Genomic DNA, 25193 nt, shown 5'->3' with positions numbered 1-25193 from the left:
CCTCCCTTAGAACGTCACTATTGCCGAGGCTCTACGGTATTCAAATAGCACCTGAGCGGGAGACGTAATGGGGAAATCCTACCTGTACCTCACGTGTAGGTGACCTACAGATCTGATATAATTAAATTTCATTTCTCGAACTATCATTATTGTAGATAGAGATTAGACTCAAATGTCTCAAAGAAAATTTAGTTGTATCAGACGTTTAGATTTCATTATTGTCCACTAATTACTTGAAACAGTAAATACCGTAAAATACCTACGAGGTACTTATCAGAAGCGTCCTAAAGTGGAATAAACGTAGAAAACAAATTGTAGGCTGAGATTAATTGGAAGAACCCCAAGGTAATGTATTGACCCACGGAAAAAAATAAAAAAAATAAAAAAAAAAAAAAAAAAAAAAGGCTTACGAGACACTTGTTGGACTAATTCTTGAGTGTTGCTCATGAGTGTGAGAGCCTTATTAAGTTTGATTAATACAAGAGATACAGGAGATCTGAAGTATCTGCGCTGTAGAATAGAAATGCGGAAAACAGAAGTCCGAAAACAATTTATTGGACTCGCCCAAACGAAACAGTAATACAATATCCAAAAGAACAACCGACTCGATCCCAACTGCCGATCGACACAAATATAAAATAACAAATAATAATAATAATAAAGTCCCGACTCATCTCTGGGACCTAACACAAACAGTTCTACAACTTCCTGACATTCGTCGACGATACCAAGAGATCTGTCAGCTAGAAGAGGCGTCTAGCCATCACTGCCGGGGCAGCACCTCTGTATCCTCCAGCGTAGCGCATCGAATTGCCTTTTGCTTTTTTTTTTTTTTTCATTTATTGAATTTCAATTCCTCCCGAAGGGGGCGGGCTGGCAGCAGCTTAGTATGCCGCTCTTCAGCCGACAGATTTTGTGACAAAGATCAAGAGAACAAATAATAAAAAACAGGCGATAAAATCGGAGACTTAGAGAGTAACAAGGCGAAAAGAAATCGTGGAACTTAAAACAACAACACAGGGATGATGACGCTAATAAAAATACATACGAAGCAGACAGGGAAAACAATAGACAATTAAAAAAACACGGCGACAGTCTGGATTCTGTTCGCAAAGGACATAAAATTCACACCTAGCGACAGCATGGTTTCTGTTCGCAACACGAGAAAGACAAACAACACTGAATAGTCACTGGAACACTGCACTAAAAAGTTGGCAAATGTGACACCACAGTCGAGAGTAGGTGGGGGGAAACTGGACAGAAGATGGGAAAACAAAAAAGGGGGGAAAGGAGAGTAAAAGCGAAGGGGGGAGCCGGGAAGGGAGCTGAAGGAGGATGAGGACCCATAAGAGGGGTGGGGGGCAGACGCGACAGGGAGTGGGGTAGGCAGAGGAGGGGAATACAAAAGGACTGGGGGGGAGAAGGGAGGTAGGGAGAGGTTTAGTGGGGAGAAAAACAGGACGGAAGGGGGGGGGGGGAAGAGGGAGCCCAGGGAAAGGACAGAGGAAAGGAGGGGGATTGAGGATCAGAGTTGATAGGAAGGATAAATGGAGGGAGAGAGGGCATCATCCGGGAGGGGGAGTTGACGGAAGCCACCTCGGGAAAGGAGATGGAGGGTGTAGAGATGGAGGGTAGGGGGGACACAACGGTGAAGACGTGGCAGGGGGCGGGGATGGGAGAGGAGAGGAGCAACCAGGGGGTGAGGGGGTTCAAGACGGTGGGAGGTGTAGAGGATGCGGATATGTTCGAGGAATAGGAGCAGATGGGGGAAAGGAATGAGATCATAGAGGATCCGCGTGGGGGACGGGAGGCAGATATGGAAGGCGAGGCGGAGTGCATGACGCTCAAGGATCTGGAGGGACTGATAGAATTTGGGGGGGGCAGATATCCAGGCAGGACTGGCATAACAGAGGATGGGACGGATTAAGGATTTGTAGGTGTGGAGGATGGTAGAGGGGTGCAACCCCCATGTCCGGCCAGAGAGGAGTTTGAAGAGTCGGAGGCGGTTGTGGGCTTTGGATTGGATGGAGCGGAGATGAGGTATCCAGGTGAGGTGATGGTCAATGGTGAGGCCAAGGTAGGTGAGGGTGGGGGTGAGGGTGAGGCGGACAGGATGTGCGCAGACAGTAAGGGAGAAATCCAGGAGCCGGAAGGAGCGAGTGGTACGACCTACGATGATTGCCTGGGTCTTGGAAGGATTGAGTTTCAGGAGCCATTGGTTACACCATGCGGAAAAAAGGTCAAGGTGATTCTGGAGAAGGCGTTGGGACCGTTGGAGGGTAGGAGCGAGGGCGAGGAATGCGGTGTCATCAGCATATTGCAAGAGGTGTACTGGAGGGGGGGGGTTGCGGCATATCTGCCGTGTACAGGAGGTAGAGGAGAGGGGAGAGGAGAGGACAGAGCCCTGGGGCACACCTGCAGAGGGGTAGAAGGTGTGGGAATTGGCATTATGGATGGTAACATAGGAGGGGCGGTGGGAGAGGAAGGAGGCCACCAGACGGATGTAGTTGATAGGAAGGGCGTAGGTTTGGAGTTTAAACAGGAGACCGGGATGCCAGCCACAGTCGTAGTCCTTTTCGAGGTCAAGTGAGACAAAAATGGCGGAGCGATGGGAGTTAAGCTGGAGGGAGAGGAGATGAGATGAGTGAGGCGGAGGAGTTGGTCATCAGCAGAGAAGGAAGGTCGAAAGCCACATTGGGTGTTCGGGAGGAGGTGGTTTTGGTGGAGGTGGAGATGGATGCGCCGGGAAAGGATGGATTCCAAGAGCTTGCTGAACACCGATGTGAGACAGATAGGACGATAGGAAGAGGCATCAGATGGAGGCTTATTGGGTTTGGAGAACATCAGGATACGGGAGGTTTTCCACAGGTCGGGATAGAAGCCAGTGGCAAGGATGACATTGTAGAGGGTGGCAAGGAGGGAAAGGAAGGAGGGAGGGCAGTGTTTGAGGTGGCGGTAGGTAACGCAGTCGTGGCCGGGAGCAGTGTTGCGTTTAGTGCGGAGTGTGAGGCTGATGTCCTGTGTAGTGATGGGAGTGTTAAGTGCAGAAGGTGGGGTGAGGCCCAAGTACTGGAAGCTAGGAGCAAGGGGAGGAACAGAGGTATTCGTACGGTCCATGACATCAGGGAAGAGGGAATAATCAAAGTGGGGATCATCTGGGATGGAAAAAACATCAGAGAGGTGGGAGGCAAAGTGGTTGGCCTTACTGAGGTTGTCAGGAAAGGGACGGTCATTAAGGAGGAGAGGGTACTGGGGGGTGGGGCGGTTCCCAGTAAGGAGGTGGAAAGCAGACCAATACTTGGAAGAGTTGATGGGGAGCGTGGTGTTGAGTTGTGTACATGACTGGCGCCAGGCTCGGCGTTTCTTCGCAACAAGCAGGTTGCGGATGTGTCGCTGTAATTGCCGGTGGCGGGTAAGTGTATCACGGTCACGAGTGTGGAGAAAAGAGCGGTAGAGGCGGCGGGACTCTCGAAGGAGAAGGACGGCCTGTGGAGGCAGGGCGGGGCGGTGAGGGTGGATGGCTTTGGTGGGGATATGGGTGGCGACGGCGTCAGACAAGGTCTGGTGCAGGAAGGCAGCAGTGCGAGCGATGTCAGCAGGAGACTGGAGGGTAAGGTCGTGGCCGTCAACCTGGGTGTGAATGGAATCCCGGTAGGCATCCCAGTTGGCACGGGAGTAATCATGGACAAGTTTAGGAGGGACGTCAGGGCGAGGAGCGTGGCGAGGATGGCGACCGTTAGAGATAGTGAGGAGGACAGGAGCATGGTCACTGCCAATAAGATCAAGGACATCTGCGGTGATGCGCCCAAGGAGGTTTGGAGAGGCAAGGACCACATCAGGAGTGGTGTGGGATTTGGGCCGGGTGTGCTGAGGCAGGGGAACCAGGTCTCCCTGGAGAGTGGTGAGAAACTGATGCCACCGCCGGAGGTCGGCAGGATCACGGCTGTGGATATTGAGGTCGGCGGCAATCACGTAGGTGGAGAAGGTGCGGTCAATGTGGGCCAGGAAATTGTACGGGATGTGGGTGCGAGGGCGGACATAAATGGTGGCACAGGTGATGGTAAGGGTGGGGAAGAAGAGGCTGAGGGTGAGGGTGAGATGCTCGGCAGGATTGTTAAGGAGAGGTTGGGGCCGGACAGGGAGGTGCTTGAGGTGGCCTATAGCAACTCCGCCACGCGCGAGAGGGTACGGGTTATCGGTGCGGTGTAGAGTGTAAGGAGCCGTGGAGACAGAGATACGGGGTTGAAGGAAGGTTTCATTTAGGACGAAGGCATCCACGCGGTGCTGACATAGGGTGTGGAGGAAGAGGAGTTTGTGGGTGGGCAGGGAGCGAATGTTGTGGTACAGGATACGGTACGGTTGTTGTACCATGGGAGTGGAGAGTTAGACAAGGGTGGTGAGGGGGGTGAAGGTGAAGTGGGCCTGGTTGTGGGAGTATGTGGCATAGGTGCGAAGATGGAACGGGCAGCGAGGGCGATTTGGGAAAGGGTGTGTGAGCGCTGGAAGGGGTGGATGTTTTGGAGCACAATGGTGGTGAAATGGATGATGTCCTCAGCAGTAGGGGGAGGGCGAAGCGAGTTGTTGGGGTGGATGGGGTCATCAACAGGACGGACAGGCATGGTGAGCTCAGGGGTTACTGGTGGAGGTTTCGCTTTACACTTCGAGGAGTAGGTAGGATGTGGTTCATTGCAAGTGTTGTAGGAGGGGGGAGAGGTGAGGTTGGGGCAATGCTTGAGGAAGTGGGAAGCTTTGCAGTGGGGACAAGTAGGGGGGTTCCTGCAGGCAGAGGTAATGTGGTCGTTGTAGGTGAGACAGCGTTGGCAGCGGTAGGATTGGATGGGGGAATGGGAGGGGACCACCTTATGGCGCTGATTGTAGATGAGGGCTCCCTCGGTGAGGAGGCGGTCAATGGAGGAGGAGGATTCGGTGAATATCCGCATGAGAAAAGTCGGCCTGGCATCATTGAAGATGCGGCGGGCCGAGCGGATTTCAATGTCGGGCCGGGAGTTGAGTTCCGCCAACACCTCAGCCTCCGTGATCACGGGGCTAAGCTTCGTGATCACAGCGGTGAAGGTTGGCGGACGCCGGGGAGGTTGAGGCTGACGGGGAGAGGACAGGGTGTGGTAGGGGGTAAGGGTTGCACGGTGGCCAAATTGGATACGGGGGATGCGGGAGAGATCGGTGTGGAGGGAAGCCCTGGGGGATTTGATGAGGACCGAGTCGTTGCGAGGAATCAGTTGGGAGATGGGAGCATTGGGGTAGTATTTCCGGATGGCGAGGGTGAGGGAGCCGGCATCGAGGAATTGAGGGTCAGGATTGGAGAGGACAAAGGTGTGGGTGGCAGGCGGGGCAGGGGCGGGGGTCGGAGCCGCGTCCATGGGAGTGGTTGGGTCACGGGGGTTGGGGGTTTTTTTTGGAGGAGACTGCGGGGGAAGGGTCTACATTCGGGCGCTTTGAAGGTTTCGTGGGCACGACCGGGTGGAGAGGGGGCAGGGGTACGGGTTGCAGGGGGAGATGGCGGGGGGCAGGACCACCCTGAGCAGCGGATGACGCAGACGGAGGGGGCGTGGGTGTCACTGAGACTGTGGAACGTCGAGCAGAGATCCGTGCTGGCTTGGAGCCTGTCGGAGGCGGTGCGGGGAGCGGCAGAAAGTCAGTAGCTGTCGATGGGGCGACAGTGAGAGGGGAGGAGGAGTTGGGGGTGGTTACAGCCGAAAGTGGTGCAGGGGTGGGGTGGACAGGGAGAGAAGGAAGGACGGGAAGTGGGGTGGAGGAGGAGGGAGAGGTGAAAATGATAGTGGTGGTGGTGGTGGTGGTGGTGGTGGGGCGGGGTGGGGTTGGGACATGGCGGCGGCGCGCGAGAAGGGCGGCGGCGGCGACCAGACGGCGACGGCGGCGGCGGCGGCGGCGGCGGCGGCGGCGGCGGCGAGGACCGGAAGGCGGCGACCAAACGGCGGCGACCAAACGGCGGCGCAGACGGCGGCGGCGGCGGCGGCGGCGGCGGCGAGCACCGGCAGGCGGCGGCGGCGAGAAGGGCCGGACGGCGAGCAGTATGGACGGCAAGCAGACGACACGGCAAGGAAACGGCGGGAATCTTCCACGTCGAAGTTGCACCCTGAGAGTAGCCCAGGCAGTGAAACTCTTCGATGAAGAAGAGAGGGAATCCAACCCTCGAATGTATGGCCTTTTGCTGGCAGTGCGCCGCCTTATAAAGCCCGTTGGCGGATGTACCTGCCGGAACTATTTCCGATCACGTGCCTGGCGTAGCAAAGTAGTTCCTAGGATAGCTGCGACCTCTGGTGCAGGTGTCCTGCAGGCTCCGCGAACGGGTAGCGGTCCCTGGCGGCCGTTGGTGGAGACCTGGTGGTGTGTTGTGTTGTGGCCGCCTGTAGGTCTTTGTTTTGACAACAGACACGACGTAGGTTTTCCTAGTGAATATACACCCTGTGATGGAGGCATCCCGTGATGGTTTGACGTAAAGTGGGGTGCCGATGCAGTAGGCGCTACGATGTCCTGAGTGTGCGGCCACAGCAAGATCCAACAGAGAGCGTTGAATTGCATTAGCAGATCGTTTAACTGGCGCGAAAGCGATGTGGAGATGTCCAGCAACGTTACAAGAGATATGTTACAATTAATGACGTAAACGCATACAAGTGAAAGTACACGATTCTAGCATTTAAAAAATCTCAGTAAACATACGAGCGATAACGAACAGTTTGCGAGGTAATTGCGACTTTGTGGTTATCAATCAACAGTGACTCGATTCTGTTTAAACGTCATCCTAGTTAGGAAAAGGGAACAATGGCGTAAACACTAAGAAAAGTTTTTAGAGATAGTTTAGTTAAAGTGCAGGTGTTTTGAACGAACACAACAACAGTTTCGTCATTGTACTCGTAATTAATGAAGGTGTTCAAAGTGTCATCCTTCTACCCGGAAGTAAGCTTGTACCTTTTGCTGCAATAAGTTTTGAATCCTTTCAAGCACTCCTGGATCATTTCGAAATTCTCCATCATGCGAGTACCACATTCTCTGGCGTTCCTATAAGCGAACATCGTTAAGCAATCTTTGCAAGGTGATGCCACAGAAACCAAAAGTAATTCTGCCAATGGAGTTTGTTTGGTAACATGAACTGCCCAGTAAGACGATCACCTAGTATCTCTAACCACACATACAACCAGAAATGGAGACTCGTGCACATCATGTGGGTTGGATCCCAGATGACTGCAAACGTGAGAGTTGTGGTAATTAAACACATCATCACGAATGAACCCTGCTTCAATCTCAAATAAGATGTTATTATCAAACGTAGGTTTGTCTACAGCTTAGTGTTCCATCCACTGACACAATATTAGGCTGGGGAGAAAAGTCCGCCTCACTTTGGAAGTGCTACGCGTACATTGCTTTGCGATGCGTTATCCTCCAAACATCACTGCGGTGTCCGCGCCCGGTAGCTGAGTGGACAGCGCGACGGACTGTCAATCTTAAAGTCCCGGGTTCGATTCCCGGCTGGATCGGAGATTTTTTTTGTGCTTAGGGACTGGGTGTTGTGTTGTCCTAATCATCATCAGTTCATCCCCATTGACGCGCAAGTCGCCGAAGTGGCGTCAAATCGAAAGGCTTGCACCAGGCGAGCGGTCTACCCGACGGGAGGCCCTCGTCACACGACATTATTATATACTACTGTGGTTCATTCCAGGAGTTTGTGTGGCAAGTCTCCTTTTCGAGGTTCCTGGTGAGTGTTCGACTGTTTCCAACACCACATCTTCAAGCAGTGATATAATTCGTTCAGGCCTGCCTGCTTCCACAGCATGTGCAAAGCTCCCAGTTTCTCAGAGACACTGATGGACCCTTGTAAACGATCGACTTTCATGGTGCTTTCGGGCAGGATATGCTTCTTGGTACAAGCACGTCGCCTCCCGTGCATTGCCGTTAGCTCTACCATACATGAAATCCGCATCTGCATACTCCTCGTTAAACCAATATTTCATGTTACCACCAACACTTGTACAACACGACTGACGCTCCACAAACAACTGACAAGAGTGGCACTCAGGGTATAACCCGACCACAATACTATTGCACTTGACTTCCCCGTGTCCATTATCAAAACGCGCGGTGACGTTACAGTAAAAACAAGTTCAGTGATGACTAAGGAAAATTCATCGCACTGTGAATGATTTCAAGACAGTTGTGCATGTACTATCAAGTGGTACAGCGTGTTCTCGTGAAATATACCGATAAAAACTCACGATAAGCCGACCGAAGTGTCCCTACTCCCAGTTGCATTAATATTGTGGTCGACTAATAGTGTACTGTCGTATCCATCCTGTTTACAACTCCACGTCTCGAAAATGTAAACAAAGACCACACCACAAACCGGCATGTGGAGTTTACAGAAATCACATCAGTAGTGGCTGGTAGCCACAAAGTCACAATTCATGTACTTTCAGCTGTATCTGTATTAATTATGATACACCCTGCATAAAATGGTTCAAATGGCTCTGAGAACTATGGGACTTAACTTCTGAGGTCATCAGTCCCCTAGAACTTAGAACTACTTAAACCTAACTAACCTAAGGACATCACACAAAACCTTGCCCGAGGCAGGATTCGAACCTGCGACTGTAGCGGTCGCGCGGTTCCAGACTTTAGCGCCTAGAACCGCACTCCCAGTATATGACAGAGAGGTATTCAAAGGGTGCATCCATGCTGAGGATGGCAGTAACAGGGGAGAAAACACTATGATCTAAAGTCTTCCAACTTCTGTCTATTAATGACTAGGAAGGCAAATGTTAAAAAACGGAACAGCTCAATCAGTGATATTAAATGGACCTATATTCTTTCATGGTTGCAGGGTTAATTTTACTCTGTATGTCGCTACTGGAAATCTAGTTATGTATATAGTAATAAGCTGTTTACATTGTATACTCGCTCTTGTCGTAAAGTGAGTAATGATGAAAAAATACATGTATGGATGAAAGGACTTGGTGTGCTTGCAGAAAATGTAACTGTATCTGGAGACATTACTTTGTACTATAATTATTAATAAAGTGTGATCCTTGAGCTCTGTAACCGGGGAGCGTACATCGCGAACCGGGGGCTCAAGGATGCAACAGTTTGAAAAAATTCAATAACATAGTGCCGCACTGCCCGCTGAGCGCCTAGCGAGTCGGTGACGCAACCCGCCCGACTTGACTCGGCGCACCAGGGTACGCGTGCTATCAGTCTTACTGACAGCACGCGTACGCTATAACGCCCGCCTGCTCGTGCCTGCAGAGTCTAAGTCAGAGTCTAAGTCCGTTATCAGCGCGATATATAGTTCTAATCTGATTACCAACAGCCGATCGACTTACCGCACACTGCGCGGAACAGAAGACATATGGGGGGTTCACGACTAAAACTGAGCAAATCCATTAAAGACAAAGTGAGTTGTGATAGATCAAATACTATTTATCAACATAAGTTATGTCATCACGTAAGCTATTTTAAATTTTTATGTTACCTGATGATGGTCTGAAGACTGAAACTGTTTGTAGTAAAGTACTATTTACTATCAACTCTTTGTGGTGAATTTCGACGTTTTTCTTAAAAAAATATCTATGAGCTACTGGGTAAAATCTTCACAAAATATATTTCATAGAGAAGTTGCAGAGAAATAGCGTCCACAAACGTACATCCATTGGAATGCGTACTGGAGCTAAAATCGAGATACGTAAAATGTGAAACACATTACAGAAAAAGAAAGGAAGATTACACTTTAATATCCCTTGGATGACAAGACCGTTAGAGCCGAAGCCGAAGGTCAGACCAGAGCAGGGTAGGGAAGGAAAGTGGGCTCTCAGATTAGCGGTCTCAGCATTCGCTTTAAGCAGTTTAGGCAACCGACAGACAACCTAAATCGGGGTGGCCGAACATGAATTTGAACCGGCATCCTCTCGAATATGAATCCAGTGCCTTACCACGATGCTATCTCACTCGGTACACACGCTATACGTAGGGGTATGAATTTGTATTTAGTATTTCGAGTGTGTCTCTTAGAACATTTGTTCTACTTATGTATGTCCAACGCTCCGACAGAAATAATTGATGCAGAAAACAAAGTTCCTTTGGACCATACTGCAGTATGTGGGATCTTCAAAATGAGACAAATCAATTTTCAGTTACTGTCTACAAATTTGCGTCAGTACCATTTCAAATGCGCTTTCCTCTTCGTGTACGCAAATGAACAAGAGAAAGAGAGCGATAGCGATTATTCCGTAATTTGTGTCGGTAGTTCCTGTGTTTTTATTTCCTCCATTTAAGACAAGCGTTATCTGTCAATGTATCTTGACCGATATAACAAAGCTACAATTTCCTCCGATACTACCCGATGTTTGTGGTTATCTCAAGAATAATACATACATAATCACACCTTCTGATAAGAAAAGAAAAGCCAGACGCATTCTGTAGCTTTTCCTACAACATCACGTAGGTCGTATATTGAATTCTTCCTATTACCATGACTCCAATAAGGTTTGCGTTCATACACGGTGTTTCAAAATCTTTGTGACATACGTGTGGTTGTGACAAATCACATAATGGGGAACCACTTTTGTTAGAGACAAAATGTTTGTCTCTAACAAAAGTCGATGTGACACACCGTTTTGCTGAATTCGCCGGTCATGGGAGGAAGAGATTCCACCACACTAGCAGGGTCTACTAAGCAGGTGTGCTGAATCTGCATAGAGCCTACCCCAGTAAATTGACAGAGTGGTTTTCAACAAGATAGCCTTCAGAATGAGTATCTCTAAGTGGAGAAAGATATTTTAGAAACTCATCATAGTGCCTTCCACGCGGGATAGACGACTGGCTTATAGACAACTCATATTGCACGCAAATGTGGCGCTGTACTTACACACTGACGAACCTATTAACTCTAACTAACGTTGATTCCCATAAAGGGATCGATCACTTCTAGACGTTTGGTGCCAAAGACTTTGAAACACCCTGTATAATTGTGATGTTAGCTCTGATTAGCTGCACATTCATAAGTTTGTGTTAGTTGTTTAGTCTTATTTTCCGAAATTAATACAGAATCTTTCATCAAATACAACATCACACTTCATCAGCCAACATCTTTCTACACTGGTTGGTAAAAAAATATTTCACTGTTTTCACACAAACTTTGAAATGTTTCTTAAACGATTGTAAATGAGCAGCATAACAAATTATTTTCTAAGGGTATAGGAGGATTGCGAACATAACCATATATGCATGAGAAATAATGTAGATAATACCTGTAAAATATAGTTGCGCCAATGTAGCATTTAAAGTAACATTGTCGTAATATACTTTAAGCTTATTGTATAAATTCTCTTGTTTAGTGGACTAGCGTAGAGGTACTTTTTTCACTCACTGTACCAGATTTGAAGATGAATACCGGGACAAGGGAACGTTTTATATGGGTTGGAGAGTTCACTGAAAATGATTTAGCTACTCCATAGTCGAAAAAGGGGCACGTATACAAAAAAAAGCAGTTGAGGAAGAAAGCGCTAAGGTTAAATAATTCATATCGTACCGCAGGATAAAGACGAGAGACGCATAATATTATAATTGAGTCCATATGTAATTTACTTAATGTAAGCCACTATGTACTTACGGTGTCAGTAATTTCTTGTCATGTGAAATTGAGAACGTAACTAATAGGTCACTCTCTTTATAAATTACCCTATTATCTACATTACAGTATTGTACATGTCTGTTAGTTGCATGACAAGAATGGGACAGAGCAAATAAAAGTGGCCCAGAGGAGTGGATACCATTTGTGGCAGCATTAACAGAGGGGGAAAGTATCTACAGTTACTTCCAAAAGGATGGAACAACTGCCCATACAGCCGGCCGAACCTTGGAGTACATTTACACAGTCTTCACGCCTGACAGAGTCGTTAGCAGTGGTCAGTCTGGTCGCGGCTCTAGCTGGCCACCCACGTCATCTGGTCTGTCAGTGTGTGATTACTTTGTGTGGGAAGGTCTCAAGTCCAAGGTGCCTAGCAACAACCCTCATAGTCTTCAAGAACTGCAGCAGAACATTTCGGATGAGACTGCAGCAATTCCAGCAGTCCAGCGTCGATCCGCCTTCAGTAACTTATTGACCAGGGTCCAAAAATGCCATCAGATGAAAATGGTGGTCACTTTCAACTAGTCAGGTTGGTACTATATTTCTTTGTTTCTGTGTTTCTTTGTACCAAGGAATTCTGTCCTGCAGGCCACTTTTATTTGCTTCAGCCTGTAGGATCGGTAATGGTGAGCAAGTCTGTATTACAACGGATGTAGGTCACTGTTTCGATGAATATCAAAACATTCGAGTAAATGCGATGCTAACAGTAGGAGATAAATACTACTATTTAATGTAAATGAGAAAGCAGCAGCGTCTATCAAAGTAAAGGATTCTCCTGCCAACATATGTTAAATGTAACGTATATGAGCACTAATATTAAAAACAGTAAATATTTTTTGTTTACGTTGTGAACAAATTCAGTTCTGTTTTGTTCTGTAATGCTTTGTTGCATTCTCATCGCTTATGAACGTTCGCATTCAACATTGGATCTGCAGAACATGTTGAGTGAATGATAGTTTGCAAGTTTGGATACAAATACCAAAGTAATGGTGTTATATTGCTTTCAGATGCTGCAGCCAGTCACCCCTGAGTTATTAAAGAGCGACAACAGACATAAAAAAGAAAAGAGAACAGCACGCTTCAGTTGTCAGGACCTTTGTTTTAACCCTCAGTCTGTATAGTAGCAAGATATATGTATGGCTACGTTACAACAAATTTCAACCCAGTTCTGTCACATTCACAAACACTGAGAAGATGGTACAGTGTTGTAGACTAGAATCCAGGATCCGGCAAGGAAGCAGCAGTTGCTCTTATAGCAAAAAGTCAGGAGTTCATCAACAAGGACAAGAATCTGCTATGTACTTTGTCGTTTGATAAAACTGCTACAAGGAAAGACGGAATTTCGCGAAAATAAGTTTGTTGGCTGCGTAGATTATTGTGCAGAACTTGATCACGGTCACCTTCTTATTGCAAATACACGGCTGTTAACAGCTCTTGGAAACATCCGATAGCAATAGAAATCTCATTAAAGGGGATTACGTATAGAAACTGCATGATCTGCAAAACGTGTAGACGCTTCATCTTGTCACAAAGGTAAGGAACAAACTTGTTGAATGTTATCGTCATAAAATGAATGCCAGAACTGCTGCACACACATCGGTCAATAGTGTGTCTAATGCCCTTGAATTACCTGACAAAGATTTGCAGCTTGTGTACTTCAAAGAATGTGAACCAACAGTTAGGTTTATAAGATTGATGAACGGTGATTTAGATTGCTTAATAGAAGGCATCTATTAGCCAGAGGGTATAAAGCACCTCTGCCAATGTAGACAGCTATCCATAATCTATCATTGCTGGATGAAGCTGAGAAATACATAAAAGGTTTAAGACTGGCCACACTGTTTTGTATACAAATCGGACTGGTTTCTTTGGTTTTACTGTGACAATTCAGAGTCCAAGAAAAATCGTATATGTTTCTGATAAGCAGTCCTACTCCAAAATGTAAATTCTTGCTGACACACAAGTTGCTACAAGATCACATTGAGACACTTTCCAGTTCGGTTCGAAGGTATGGTGGTGGTAACAATCTCACCGTTACTCAGTTCAGAGGTACCTACAAAAGATTACTTATTCATCAGAAAGTAAGAAGTTCAGGGTTTGAAAAATGTTTGGACACCGCGTAGTGTTACATTCTAAGTGTATCTTCACATTTGAGTGTATTATAGATAAACTCATTCCTTTCATTTATAAATTTTTACGGTGAAAGGTCAGATGATGAAGGAATGCTTCATGATCACTACTACAGTACTCCTCGCGTCTGCTTTGAACAGCTGCTAAAGCATGTTAGCAATGTTGTTGTGTACATACCGAGATTCGTTGTACGTAACTTGCTGACAACAGTACAGTGTACCGAATGTGCAACCTCTTCATGTGGCTTGTTACAAAATGTAAATGAATTCTTACCTAGAAATAATGTGGGTGGTTTAGCGGCGCCTTCCAGCGATGCTGTTACAGTATGTAAAGCAGCAGAGAAAGTCTATCGCTTGCTGAAGGCAAGGAGTATGCCGAAAAAAAATGTAATGCTAGTGCTTTGTCATGTGCTACAGCAGAAACTGACAGCAATATTTTCACATCAGTCGACACATAATAAAAATCGAATCCGTCGCAACGCACTTATAAATACCATTTCATTTGAGTATATCAAGATTAGAAATTACCTTCTGGATAAGACATTGACAGAAACAATCCAGAAAGGATGTGTAAAGAGTTTGTCTCAGAAACAGTGCTACGGTATTTATGAGACATTAAATAATCTGTACATCATATTTATGTCCTACTATCAAAACATTTGTCCATTGCTGAGTTGAATGTAAATACTTTATTATGTTGCAAAATAGAAATGAGTGATTATCTTTCTGCCTGCAAGCAGTGATATTCCTAGTCTGCTTACGCACTGTCTTCAGCAATACAGAATAAAATTTCTAATATATTTTGCATGAGAACGGATCACTTAAATGTTTAGCACTCCGCTGCCTCTCTGGGCTGCTTTAGTTAGATACGGAGTTGGATGATGATGTTTAGTTTTTGGGGCGATCAACTGCGCGGTCATCAGCGCCCGTAGAAAGTCCCAATTTTTCACAGTCCAATGTTTTACATAGTCCTGTCTAGCCACTTTCACGAATGATGATTATGAAATGATGACAACACAAACACCCAGTTCCTGGGCAGATAAAATAAAATCCCCAGCCCAGTCGGGAATCGAGCCCGAGAGTCCGTGATCCAGAGGCAGCAAAGCTAGCCACTAGGCCGCTAGCTGCGGACTGAGAGAAATACGGAGTTGATAAACAGTTATGGTTGAAACTTAATAGTAGTGTCACGAGTCATAATTCACAGCTTTTAGTACAAAATAGTGACTTTGTTAGAAATTCAGACTTTCTACAGCATTTGATGTTACGTGCTATGAGAACAGGTATGTTTGCATTACAGGTTTCTTTATTTAAGCCGATTAATGTATTCATTAGGCCTGCATATGGTTAACGGATTTATAACATTTTCTCCGATTAAAACTCTACTCGTATGGAATTAACACATTTTACGCTCTCCACAACATGTACCCTTTCTGTATCATGCGTCTCGTTGTTGGTAATACAGAAATATTCGCGACTTTGTATTGCAGGCGTTATTATTAAGGAAACAAGAACTAGCTGTACATAGAACGTGTTTCAGTAGTTTCCAAAGTCCGTCGAGAAGTAACAGCCAGAAAATTAAATTTGTACACTGTTTAAACTTCGTCTGACCACCATAATGGAGGATCGCCGTACTGTGCACAAAGTACATAGTAACCACTTCAGATCTGTGCCCGTCATCCGCGAACAAGTCATGAACTCCCTGCAACATTCTGTCATCCCGTTCCTTTGATCGGAGAGTAGCCGCACTAGGGAATTCTCGTCCTATGCATAAGCTGCTATTGATACCGTTACACAAACGGCTGCATTTTGAGTGGTGCCTCGACTGGGAAGCATGAACTGGAGATGAATGGATTCGCGTAGTTTTCAGTCATGAACTGAGGCTCTGCACTACCCTGGATGATCATCGAGGGCTATCATGCCGGCGACCTGGAAAGAGTTGCTGTTCTACCATTGTTTCCGAGAGGCACAGTTGTGTTAGTCCTGGTGTCACGGTGTGGGGAGCCATCCAGTTAGGCCGGCCGGTGTGGCCGTGCGGTTAAAGGCGCTTCAGTCTGGAACCGCGTGACCGCTGCGGTCGCAGATTCGAATCCTGCCTCGGGCATGGATGTGTGTGATGTCCTTAGGTTAGTTAGGTTTAATTAGTTCTAAGTTCTAGGCGACTGATGACCTCAGAAGTTAAGTCGCATAGTGCTCAGAGCCATTTGAACCATCCAGTTACGACTCCAGAGACTGAAGGAACTCTGATGGCACGACAGTACGTCACTGACATCCTGCAGCCTCAGGTGTCGCCTCTCACGAGACAATATCAACATGATAATGCTCGTCCACACATTACACGCCCCTCTATGAACTACCTGCTTGATGTTGAGGTACTCGCGTGACCAGCAAGGTTAACAAATGTGTCCCCAATAGAACGTGTGTGGAACGAGCTCGGATGTGAACTCTGTCCCAGTGCCCGTATCAGGACATCTAGGAACAGTTACAACAGTTGTGGGCCAGTCTACCTGAGGATACAACCTGCCTAATGAAACCCTACCCAACCGCATCATTCAGCAGGTCCTCTAATTCTGCTTCTCTTTCACTGAAGATAAAAGTGTCATCAGCGAATCGGACACCTTGAATTTTAATCCCCCTACTGCACCTTTCATTTCCATCATTGCTTCTTCGATATTTAGATCGAACAGCAGTAGCGAAAGGCTACTTCACTGTGTTCTATCCTTTCTAATTCGACCGATTTGTTCTTGCTCCCCTGTCTTCCTTTTCCCTCTGAGTCTTGTACATATTACACATTACCTGTCTCTCCCCACAACTTTCATCTATTGACCTGAAATCCTCTAACGCCACGCACAATTTTACATTTTCGTTTGGATAACACTTTCACCCGTTTCATATCGACATAATGCTGTTGTTAGGACTGATTAATGCTACACTTTACTGTTTTCAATCACTTCCGGGCATTCTGAAACACTTCTCGAAAACAGATAGTGCACGCGCTTCCTCATGTCATTTTAAGTGCCGATTGAAGCAATATCGCAATCTCCTGGCTGCCTAGGCCATTAACCTTAGCACACTTTCGTCCTCTGTTAGGCAAAATCTCTCATTTTATGTGACAAAGTGTTAAATGTGTGTACTCTTCTTTTCAATAGCTCTCGATTACGCTTAAAGAGTTCCTTGCATAGATGCTGCAATTGAGCAGCTAAAATAAGCTACGCATATCAACTTTACGCTTTATCCTACCCACTGTGAATAATGCCTTTGAACACTTGTAGTTGTGTCAATATACACTGAAGCTCCAAAGAAACTGGTATAGGTATGCGTATTCAAATACAGAGGTATGTAAACAGCAGAATACTCCGCTGCGATCGGGAACGCCTATAAAAGATAAGTCTCTGGCGAAGTTGTTAGATCGGTTACTGGTGCTATAATGGTAGGTTGAAATGGATATGAGCGTATGGCATCGTTGGCCGGGAGGCCCCGATTCGGGGAAGTACGGCCGCCAGGTGCAAGTCTTATTTCATTCGACGCCACAATGGGTGCCTTGCGCGCCGGTGATGAGGATGAAACGATGATGATGGCAACACAACACTCAGTCCCTGAGCGGTGAAAATCTTCAGTTCCGGCGGGAATCGAACCCGGTCCCGCTTGCATGGGAGACGAGCACGTTACCACGCAGCTAAGCAGGCGGAAAATGGCAGGTTATCAAGATTTAATTGAACTTGAACGTGGTATCACAGTCGGCGCACGAGCGATGGGTCACAGCATTTCCGAAGTAACGGTGAAGTGGGGATTTTCCCGCACGACCATTTCACGACTGTGGAATCCGGTCAAATATCGAATCTCCGACATCGCTACAGCCGGAAAAAGATCCTGCAAGAAGGGGGCCAACGACGATTGAAGAGAATCGTTGAACGTGACAGAAGTGCAACCCTTCCGTAAATTGCAGCAGATTTCAATCTGGGCCATCAACAAGCGGCAGCGTGCGAACCGAACCATTCAACGAAACATCATTGATATGGGCTTTCGGATCCAAAGGCCCACTCGTGTACCGTTGATGACTTCACGACACAAAGCTTTACGCCTCGCCTGGGCCCATCAACACGGACATTGGACTGTTGGTGGCTGGAAACAGGTTACCTGGTCAGACAAGTCTCTTTTCAAATTGTCTCGAGCGGATGGACGTGTAAGGGTATGGAGAGAACCTCATGAATCCACTGACCCTGCATGCCAGCAGGGGATTGTTGAACCTGTTGGAGGCTGTGTAATGGTGTGGGGCGTGTGCAGTTGGAGTGATATGGGACCCCTGATACGTCAAGATACGACTCTGACAGATGACACGTACGTAAGCATTCTGTCTGGCTCTGAGCACTATGGGACTTAACATCTATGGTCATCAGTCCCCTAGAACTTAGAACTACTTAAACCTAACTAACCTAAGGACAGCACACAACACCCAGCCATCACGAGGCAGAGAAAATCCCTGACCCCGCCGGGAATCGAACCCGGGAACCCGGGCGTGGGAAGCGAGAACGCTACCGCACGACCACGAGATGCGGGCAAAGCATTCTGTCTGATCATCTGCATCAGTTCACGTCCACTGTGCATTCCGACGGACTTGGGCAATTCCAGCAGGACAATGCGACACCCCACACGTCCAGAATTACTACAGTGTGACTCCAGGAATCCTCTTCTGAATTTAAACACTTCCGCTGGTTACCACGCTCCCCAGATATGAACATTATCGAGCATATCTGGGATGCCTTGCAATGTGCTGTTCAGAAGAGATGTCAACCTCCCCCCCCCCCTCCCCCCCCCCCCTCCCCCCCCAAATTTCTTACGTATTTATGGACAGCCTGCAGGATTCATGGTGTCAATTCCGTCCAGCACTGCTTCAGACATTAGTCGAGTCGATGCCATGTCGTGTTGCTGCACTTCTGCGTGCTCGCGGGGATCCTACACGATATTAGGCACGTGTACCAGTTTCCTTGGCTCTTCAGTGTACATTCAAATAATAAAACAGCCCACAAGTACTAAGTTCGTAGTGTTCTATATATATGGGAACGTCTCATTCACTAAACCATACACACACACACACACACACACACACACACACACACACAGACACACACACTCTACAGCCGGAAAAAGATCCTGCAAGAAGGTTCAAATGGCTCTGAGCACTATGGGACTTAACATCTGAGGGCATCAGTCCCCGAGAACTTAGAACTACTTAAACCTAACTAACCTAAGGACATCACACACATCCATGCCCGAGGCAGGATTCGAACCTGCGACCGTAGCGGTCGCGCGGTTCCTGACTGTAGCGCCTAGAACCGCTCGTCCACCAAGGCCGGCTGCAAGAAGGGGGCCAACGACGACACACACACACACACACACACACACACATACATTACTTTATTAGCAGTATCTTTTAGATGATGTGACAAGAGCTATACAGAGATACGGCGGCTGCATCGCCTGCAAAGGGTCCGCATGCTTGAGATACAGCCTAAAGTCCTGTCCACACCAGCTGCTCAGCGTAAAACCGAGAATAGAGGTACGGGGCTTCGCGGCCGGTGTTGGCGTCAAGCCCCACCGTTCTGCACAGAAACAAACTAGTTGCGCGCATTGTCGATATATCAGAGGAAACGATTCCTTAGTGCGCGGCCCTCTGTCGATGGAGTTTCTCGTTTCCCTTTCATTTTTTAGTGGAACATTACTACTCATCTACGAACACTCTGCTACATTCGCGTAGTTCTGCGCGTTCTGCATTGCGATTTCGAGCGCAGAGCGGGCAATCCGTTGCAAAATCCATAACCGTTTAGCAGATTTCGTAGTCTGTTGCATTAAATATTTCTCTAGAAAGAAGAAAAACTTTCCATACTTTCAATGCCTTCATCATCTTGCTTGCCTGATAACTACATACCGGTACATAATTTGTTTTTCCCCTGTATATGTTGTTAATGTTGTAGTGGTGGTTTGATGCATCGCTCTACACGTTTATACAGTATACGCTTCTTCATCTCTGCATAATTACTGCAACCTACATCCATTTGAATCAGCTTACTGCATTCAAGCCTCACTCTTGTTCTACTGTTTGGATCCTCGCCGGCCGCTGTGGCCGAGCGGTTCTAGGCGCTCCAGTCCGGAACCGCGCTGCTGCTAGGGTCGCAGGTTCGAATCCTGCCTCGGGCATGGATGTGTGTGATGTCCTTAGGTTAGTTAGGTTTCTAAGTCTAGGGGACTAAAGACCTCAGATGTTAAGTCCCATAGTGCTTAGAGCCATTTGAACCATTTTTCTGATCGTCCACACTTCCCTCCATTACAAAATTAACGACTCCTTGGTGCGTCAGGATGTAGCCTATCAACCGATCACTTCTTTTAAGTAGTGCCACAAATTTCTTTTTTTTTTCTCAATTCGATCCAGTACATCCTCACTATCTATCTGACCTACCATTACAATCTTTAGAATTCTTCTGTAGCGCCATATTTCAAAAGCTCCTATTCTCGTCTTATCTCAAGTTGCACTTACGTACGAGGCCAGAGTCCATACCAATACCTACATGAAACAAAAAAATTACGACATACACTGAAGTGACGAAAGTCATGAGATAGCGGTATGCGCATTTTACAGATGGCAACAGTACATAAGGCATATAAACGCAGTGCATTAGCGAAGCTGTCATTTGTACTCAGATGACTGATCTAAAAAGACGTCCGATGTGATTATAGCCGCACGACGGAAATTAACAGACTTTGAACACCAAATGGTAGTTGGAGCTAGCCCCATGGGACATTCCATTTCAGACCTGATTAGCAAATTCAATAGTGCACAGAAAATTACAGGGACTGCCTCTCACCACAGACAACGCAGTGGCCGACAGGCCTTCTTTTACCGACCGAGAGCAACGGCGTTTGTGTTGTGTGTTAACAGGCAAGTAACACTGCGTGAAATAACCTCAGAAATCAATGTGTGGGTTGTATGACGAACGTATCAGTTGTAAGTAGGCTGTTTAGGATTTTATGTTGGTAACGTCACGTAGCGCTCTGTATGAAAATCACTGGCTGTGCTGTGTGCAGTCTGTGGCTGGTTGGCATTGTTAGAATATTCGCCATTGTAGTGTTGGGCAGTTGGCTGTTAACAGCGCGTAGCGTTGCACAGTTGGAGGTGAGCCGCCAGCAGTGGTGGATGTGGGGAGAGAAATGGCGGAGTTTTGAGAGCGGATGATCTGGACTTGTGTCCATCAGAGGCGGTAAATTTGAAGACTGGATGTCTTGAACTGCTATATATTATGACTTTTGAACACTATTAAGGTAAATACATTGTTTTTTTCATATGAAACGTCCGCTTTGAAAAATTTATGAATTACTGTGCTGATAAACCTCTTACATTATTTGATTTTCAAACAGCTGAGCAGAACTGAACGTACTCAGACATTTCGCTCATTACCTATTCTGATCAACACTAAACTGACACAATATTTTTGTCGCAACGCAATCTGACTTTCAATAATCCCTACAAAAGAATGGCCCTGACTAACATTAAAGTATATCTTTCACAAATCACTTACCTCACAAAAATCTTCGTTACTGGAACTACTGCAATACAGCGAGCGCCACTACTGCCAGCTAAATAAAAGATTCAGACTACTGAAGGCACTAACTACTGATAGGCACAGTTAGCAAATGAAAGATTTTGGTAGAGAACAAACAATGTATTTACCTTAATAGTGTTCAAAAGTCATAATATATAGCAGTTCATGGCATCCAGTCTTCAAATTTACTGTCTCTGATGGACACACGTCCAGATCATCCGCTCTCAAAACTCCGCCATCTCTCTGCCCACATCCACCACTGCTGGCGGCTCACCTCCAACTACGCGCTGTTAACAGCCAACTGCCCAACACTACAGTGGCGAATATTCTAACAATGCCAACCAGCCACAGACTGCACACAGCACAGCCAGTGATTTTCATACAGAGCGCTACGTGACATTACCAACATAAAATCCTAAACAGCCTACTTACACAGTTAAGTCTGTGCGGCGATATTTGGCGTTAATGGGCTGCGGCAGCTGAAGACCGACTCGAGTACCTTTGGTAAGACATGCCTGCAGCGCTTCTCCTTGGCTCGATTGGACCCTAGACGACTGGAAAACCCTGGCCTGGTCTAATGAGTCCCGAATTCAGCTGATATGAGTTGATGGTAGGGTTCGAGTGTGGCACATGAAGCCATGGACCCAAGTTATCAACAAGGCACTGTACAAGCTGCTGGTATCTCCATTACAGTGTGGGCTCTGTTTACATGGAATGCACTGAGCCCTCTGTACAAAAAAAAAACCACTTACTGCAAATGGTTATGTTCCGCTACTTGGAGACCATCTGCAGCTATTCAAAGACTTTGCGCTCCCAAATAGCGATGTAATTTTTATGGATGACAATACGCCGTGTCACGGGGCCACAATTGATCGAGATTGGTTTGGAGAACATTCTGAAGAATTCGAGAGAATGATTTACCCATCCAGATGGTCCGGCATGGACAATACTTAGAGATCAGTTCGTGCACAAAAGCCTGTTTCGCCAACACTTTCGCAGTTATGGACGGCTATAGAGGCAGCGTGACTCAGTAATGCCGCAAGGGACTTGCAACGACTTGTTGAGCCCATTCCACGTGGAGCTGTTGCACTGCACCGAGCAGGAGGTGGTCCGATACGATATTAGGAGGCATCCCATGACTTTTGTCACCTCAATGCAAAGTTACGTGGGCGGCAGCCGACCATGTTGATACTTAACAGTAATATTGCATAGAGGATGGATTTCTCGATAAAAAAATCCATGCTTCAGAAATATATTGACTTCATTCCTCGTAATATGACGAGTTTAGGACTTGGTCATCTTCAGATATCTAGGAGTAATATCGTGCACGTAAATATGAAGCTTACAAGACGTGCACATAACAATCAAAACCTTTAGAAAAGACTTCCTAAGACATAAATTTATATTCGATGTTAACAGTTAACGCTGTCTGCATTCTGTGTCCTCCATACTTCGGCCATCGTCCGTTATTTTACAACCCAAATAACAAAGATCATCTACTACTACCGAACGGATCCATGACTCTGCAGCGGAGTGTGCCTTGTTCTGAAATTTTCTGGCAGGTTAAAACTGTGTGCTGGAGCGGAGCTCGAACCTGAATGTTGCCTTGCGCTGGCAACGTTCGCATTAGCCGAGATACTCGGGCACGACTGCCGACCCGCCCTCACTGTTTCACTTTGACCGGTACCTCTTTCCTTCTTTCCAAACTTTATAGAAGTTCTCCTGCATACCTACAAGGAACACCTCTGGCAGGAGGGACATCGCACTCGCACAAAAATGACTTTCGCTACAGCAAAAAAAAAAAAAAAAAAAAAAAAAAAAAAAAAAAAAAAAAAAAAAAAATTGGAATGGCTCTAATCACTATGGGACTTAACATCTGAGGTCATCAGTCCCCTAGACGTAGAACTACTTAAACCTAACTAACTAACGTAAGGACGTCAGACACAATCCATGCCCGATACAGCCTCACGGATTGTTTCCGGAATGAAATTTTCACTCAGCAGAAGGGTGTGCGATGATTTGAAGCTTCCTGGCAGATTCGAAACAATTACACTCCACTGCAGAGGGCAAAATGACAAGGTTGACAGGAAACGCTTTAGCACCTTCAAACGTTTTCTAATACTTAATAATTAAGGATGGAAAGATTTTATGGAATAGCTACAAAACACGCTTTTTGGAGCTATGGGGGAATAATGTGAAACAATAGAATAGTGCAAATGCTAAATTTACTAAAAAGAATATCTTAAACGGTATCCTGCCACAAACTGACTCTATGAATACCGTTCCAAAACCTACGTATGTGTACTCATTTTTGTCATTGGCATAAAAAAATTTCTGAGTAATTTGTAGCATGTGTGAGAATTGTTGCGTAAGGATACACGAACAAGACGTGCAAGCGGATATGTGATATTAAGATTTCTGCGAATTTTCTCATTAGAATGTCAATAATCAACAATAGGGAATTTACAAAAACGCTATGGAATAGGTATAAATTCCCAAATGCGCTTCACTGTACAGAATAAAATTAACGATAGTGTCCATCTTGTTCTTCTGTATCTACGTAAACTAAACACAAAAATACTTGTCTCTTTACAGTTCTACCGTCTTGTTCTTCTGTATCTACGTAAACTAAACACAAAAATACTTGTCTCTTTACAGTTCTACTACCTGCCGAGAAACTATCTTGATTGGTGTATGTAATATGAAAAGCGCCTATGTCATACTCGGGAAATTGGTAAATCTCACGGAAATTTCGTATTCTCGCTTGTAGCATCTCATAAAGGATGTGAAAAACGATTTGTATGGCTTGTAGGAAATTTATATTTCAGTTTTTCATCGTGTATAGTAGAAAAACTGTATTTTCAAATACATTTCTCTAAAGCAGTTGCGTTGTTTCATTAAAAGAATACGTTCTTTGATGACAAAGAAAGCCATTGCAAGCCAGAAGCATATTGTCTATAAAGTTTAAAAAATATTTTGACAGGGTCTTTTAAAGCACTTTAGAGAAGACAAGAACAGACAGATAGGGCAGTAATAACCCGCATATTCTGCCTTTCTGCCAACAATAAATACATAGCAAAATTATTCGAAATTTTCGTCTGTTGCCTTACAGTAACTAGCAAGTGAGAAGTATGACGCCGTTGTGGTCGCCAGAGTGAAGATGTTATGCGGAAAGCACCACTCACCGACAGCACCAGCAGCACTAGATACATGGAGTAACGCTTCATGTGAGACTCCGTTCGTAGTCACAGCGATAGTGTGAAAGTGTCGTTCCGCAGACCCATCTCCGTCGAGTTCGCCGAACTCTGTTGACGTACCACGAGACTGGTGGCTACTGGCGTGATATTCACCGCCACTTCGCCGCGCCAGCTCCGTCATCCGCAACAGTCGTCACATCCGATAAGATATCCGATCGGCCCTCTTTGGTGGAGAGATTATGAGTTATCACAAGACGGCAAGTTATGACAGCCCGATACAAAGGAACGACCGTGTCTTTGAACATACACGCATAATAATTGACATGCTATACATATGTTACTCTTTGCTGAAGTGACACTAGCGCAAGTCAGAGTACTTAAGTATATTTACTTCGTAAAATACCGAGCCAGGTGGCGCAGTGATTAGCACACTGGACTCGCATTCGGGAGGACGACAGTTCAAACCCGCGTCCGGCCATCCTGATTTAGGTTTTCCGTGACTTCCTTAAATCGCTTCAGGCAAATGTCGGGGTGGTTCCTTTGAAAAGGCACGGCCGACTTCCTTCCTCATCGTTCCCTGATCCGATGCGACCGATGACCTTGCTGGTTGGTCCCTCCC

At 46.3% G+C, this 25193-nt stretch overlaps 1 protein-coding gene across 2 annotated transcripts in view; it reads right to left on the bottom strand.

The window, feature by feature from the left end:
* LOC126458917 (calcitonin gene-related peptide type 1 receptor-like) overlaps positions 1 to 24693 on the bottom strand; it is a 260388-nt gene extending 235695 nt beyond the window's left edge. For both annotated transcript variants that reach the window (XM_050095825.1, XM_050095826.1), the window contains exon 1: positions 24563 to 24693. In XM_050095825.1, the coding sequence (XP_049951782.1) occupies positions 24563 to 24604 (42 nt within the window). In that variant the 5' untranslated portion in view covers positions 24605 to 24693. The remainder of the gene's footprint in view (positions 1 to 24562) is intronic.
* Positions 24694 to 25193: the final 500 nt, after the last annotated feature.

Source organism: Schistocerca serialis, chromosome 1, assembly GCF_023864345.2.
Source record: "Schistocerca serialis cubense isolate TAMUIC-IGC-003099 chromosome 1, iqSchSeri2.2, whole genome shotgun sequence".
Taxonomy (NCBI): domain Eukaryota; kingdom Metazoa; phylum Arthropoda; class Insecta; order Orthoptera; family Acrididae; genus Schistocerca; species Schistocerca serialis.
This window is presented reverse-complemented; position numbering and strand designations above follow the sequence as displayed.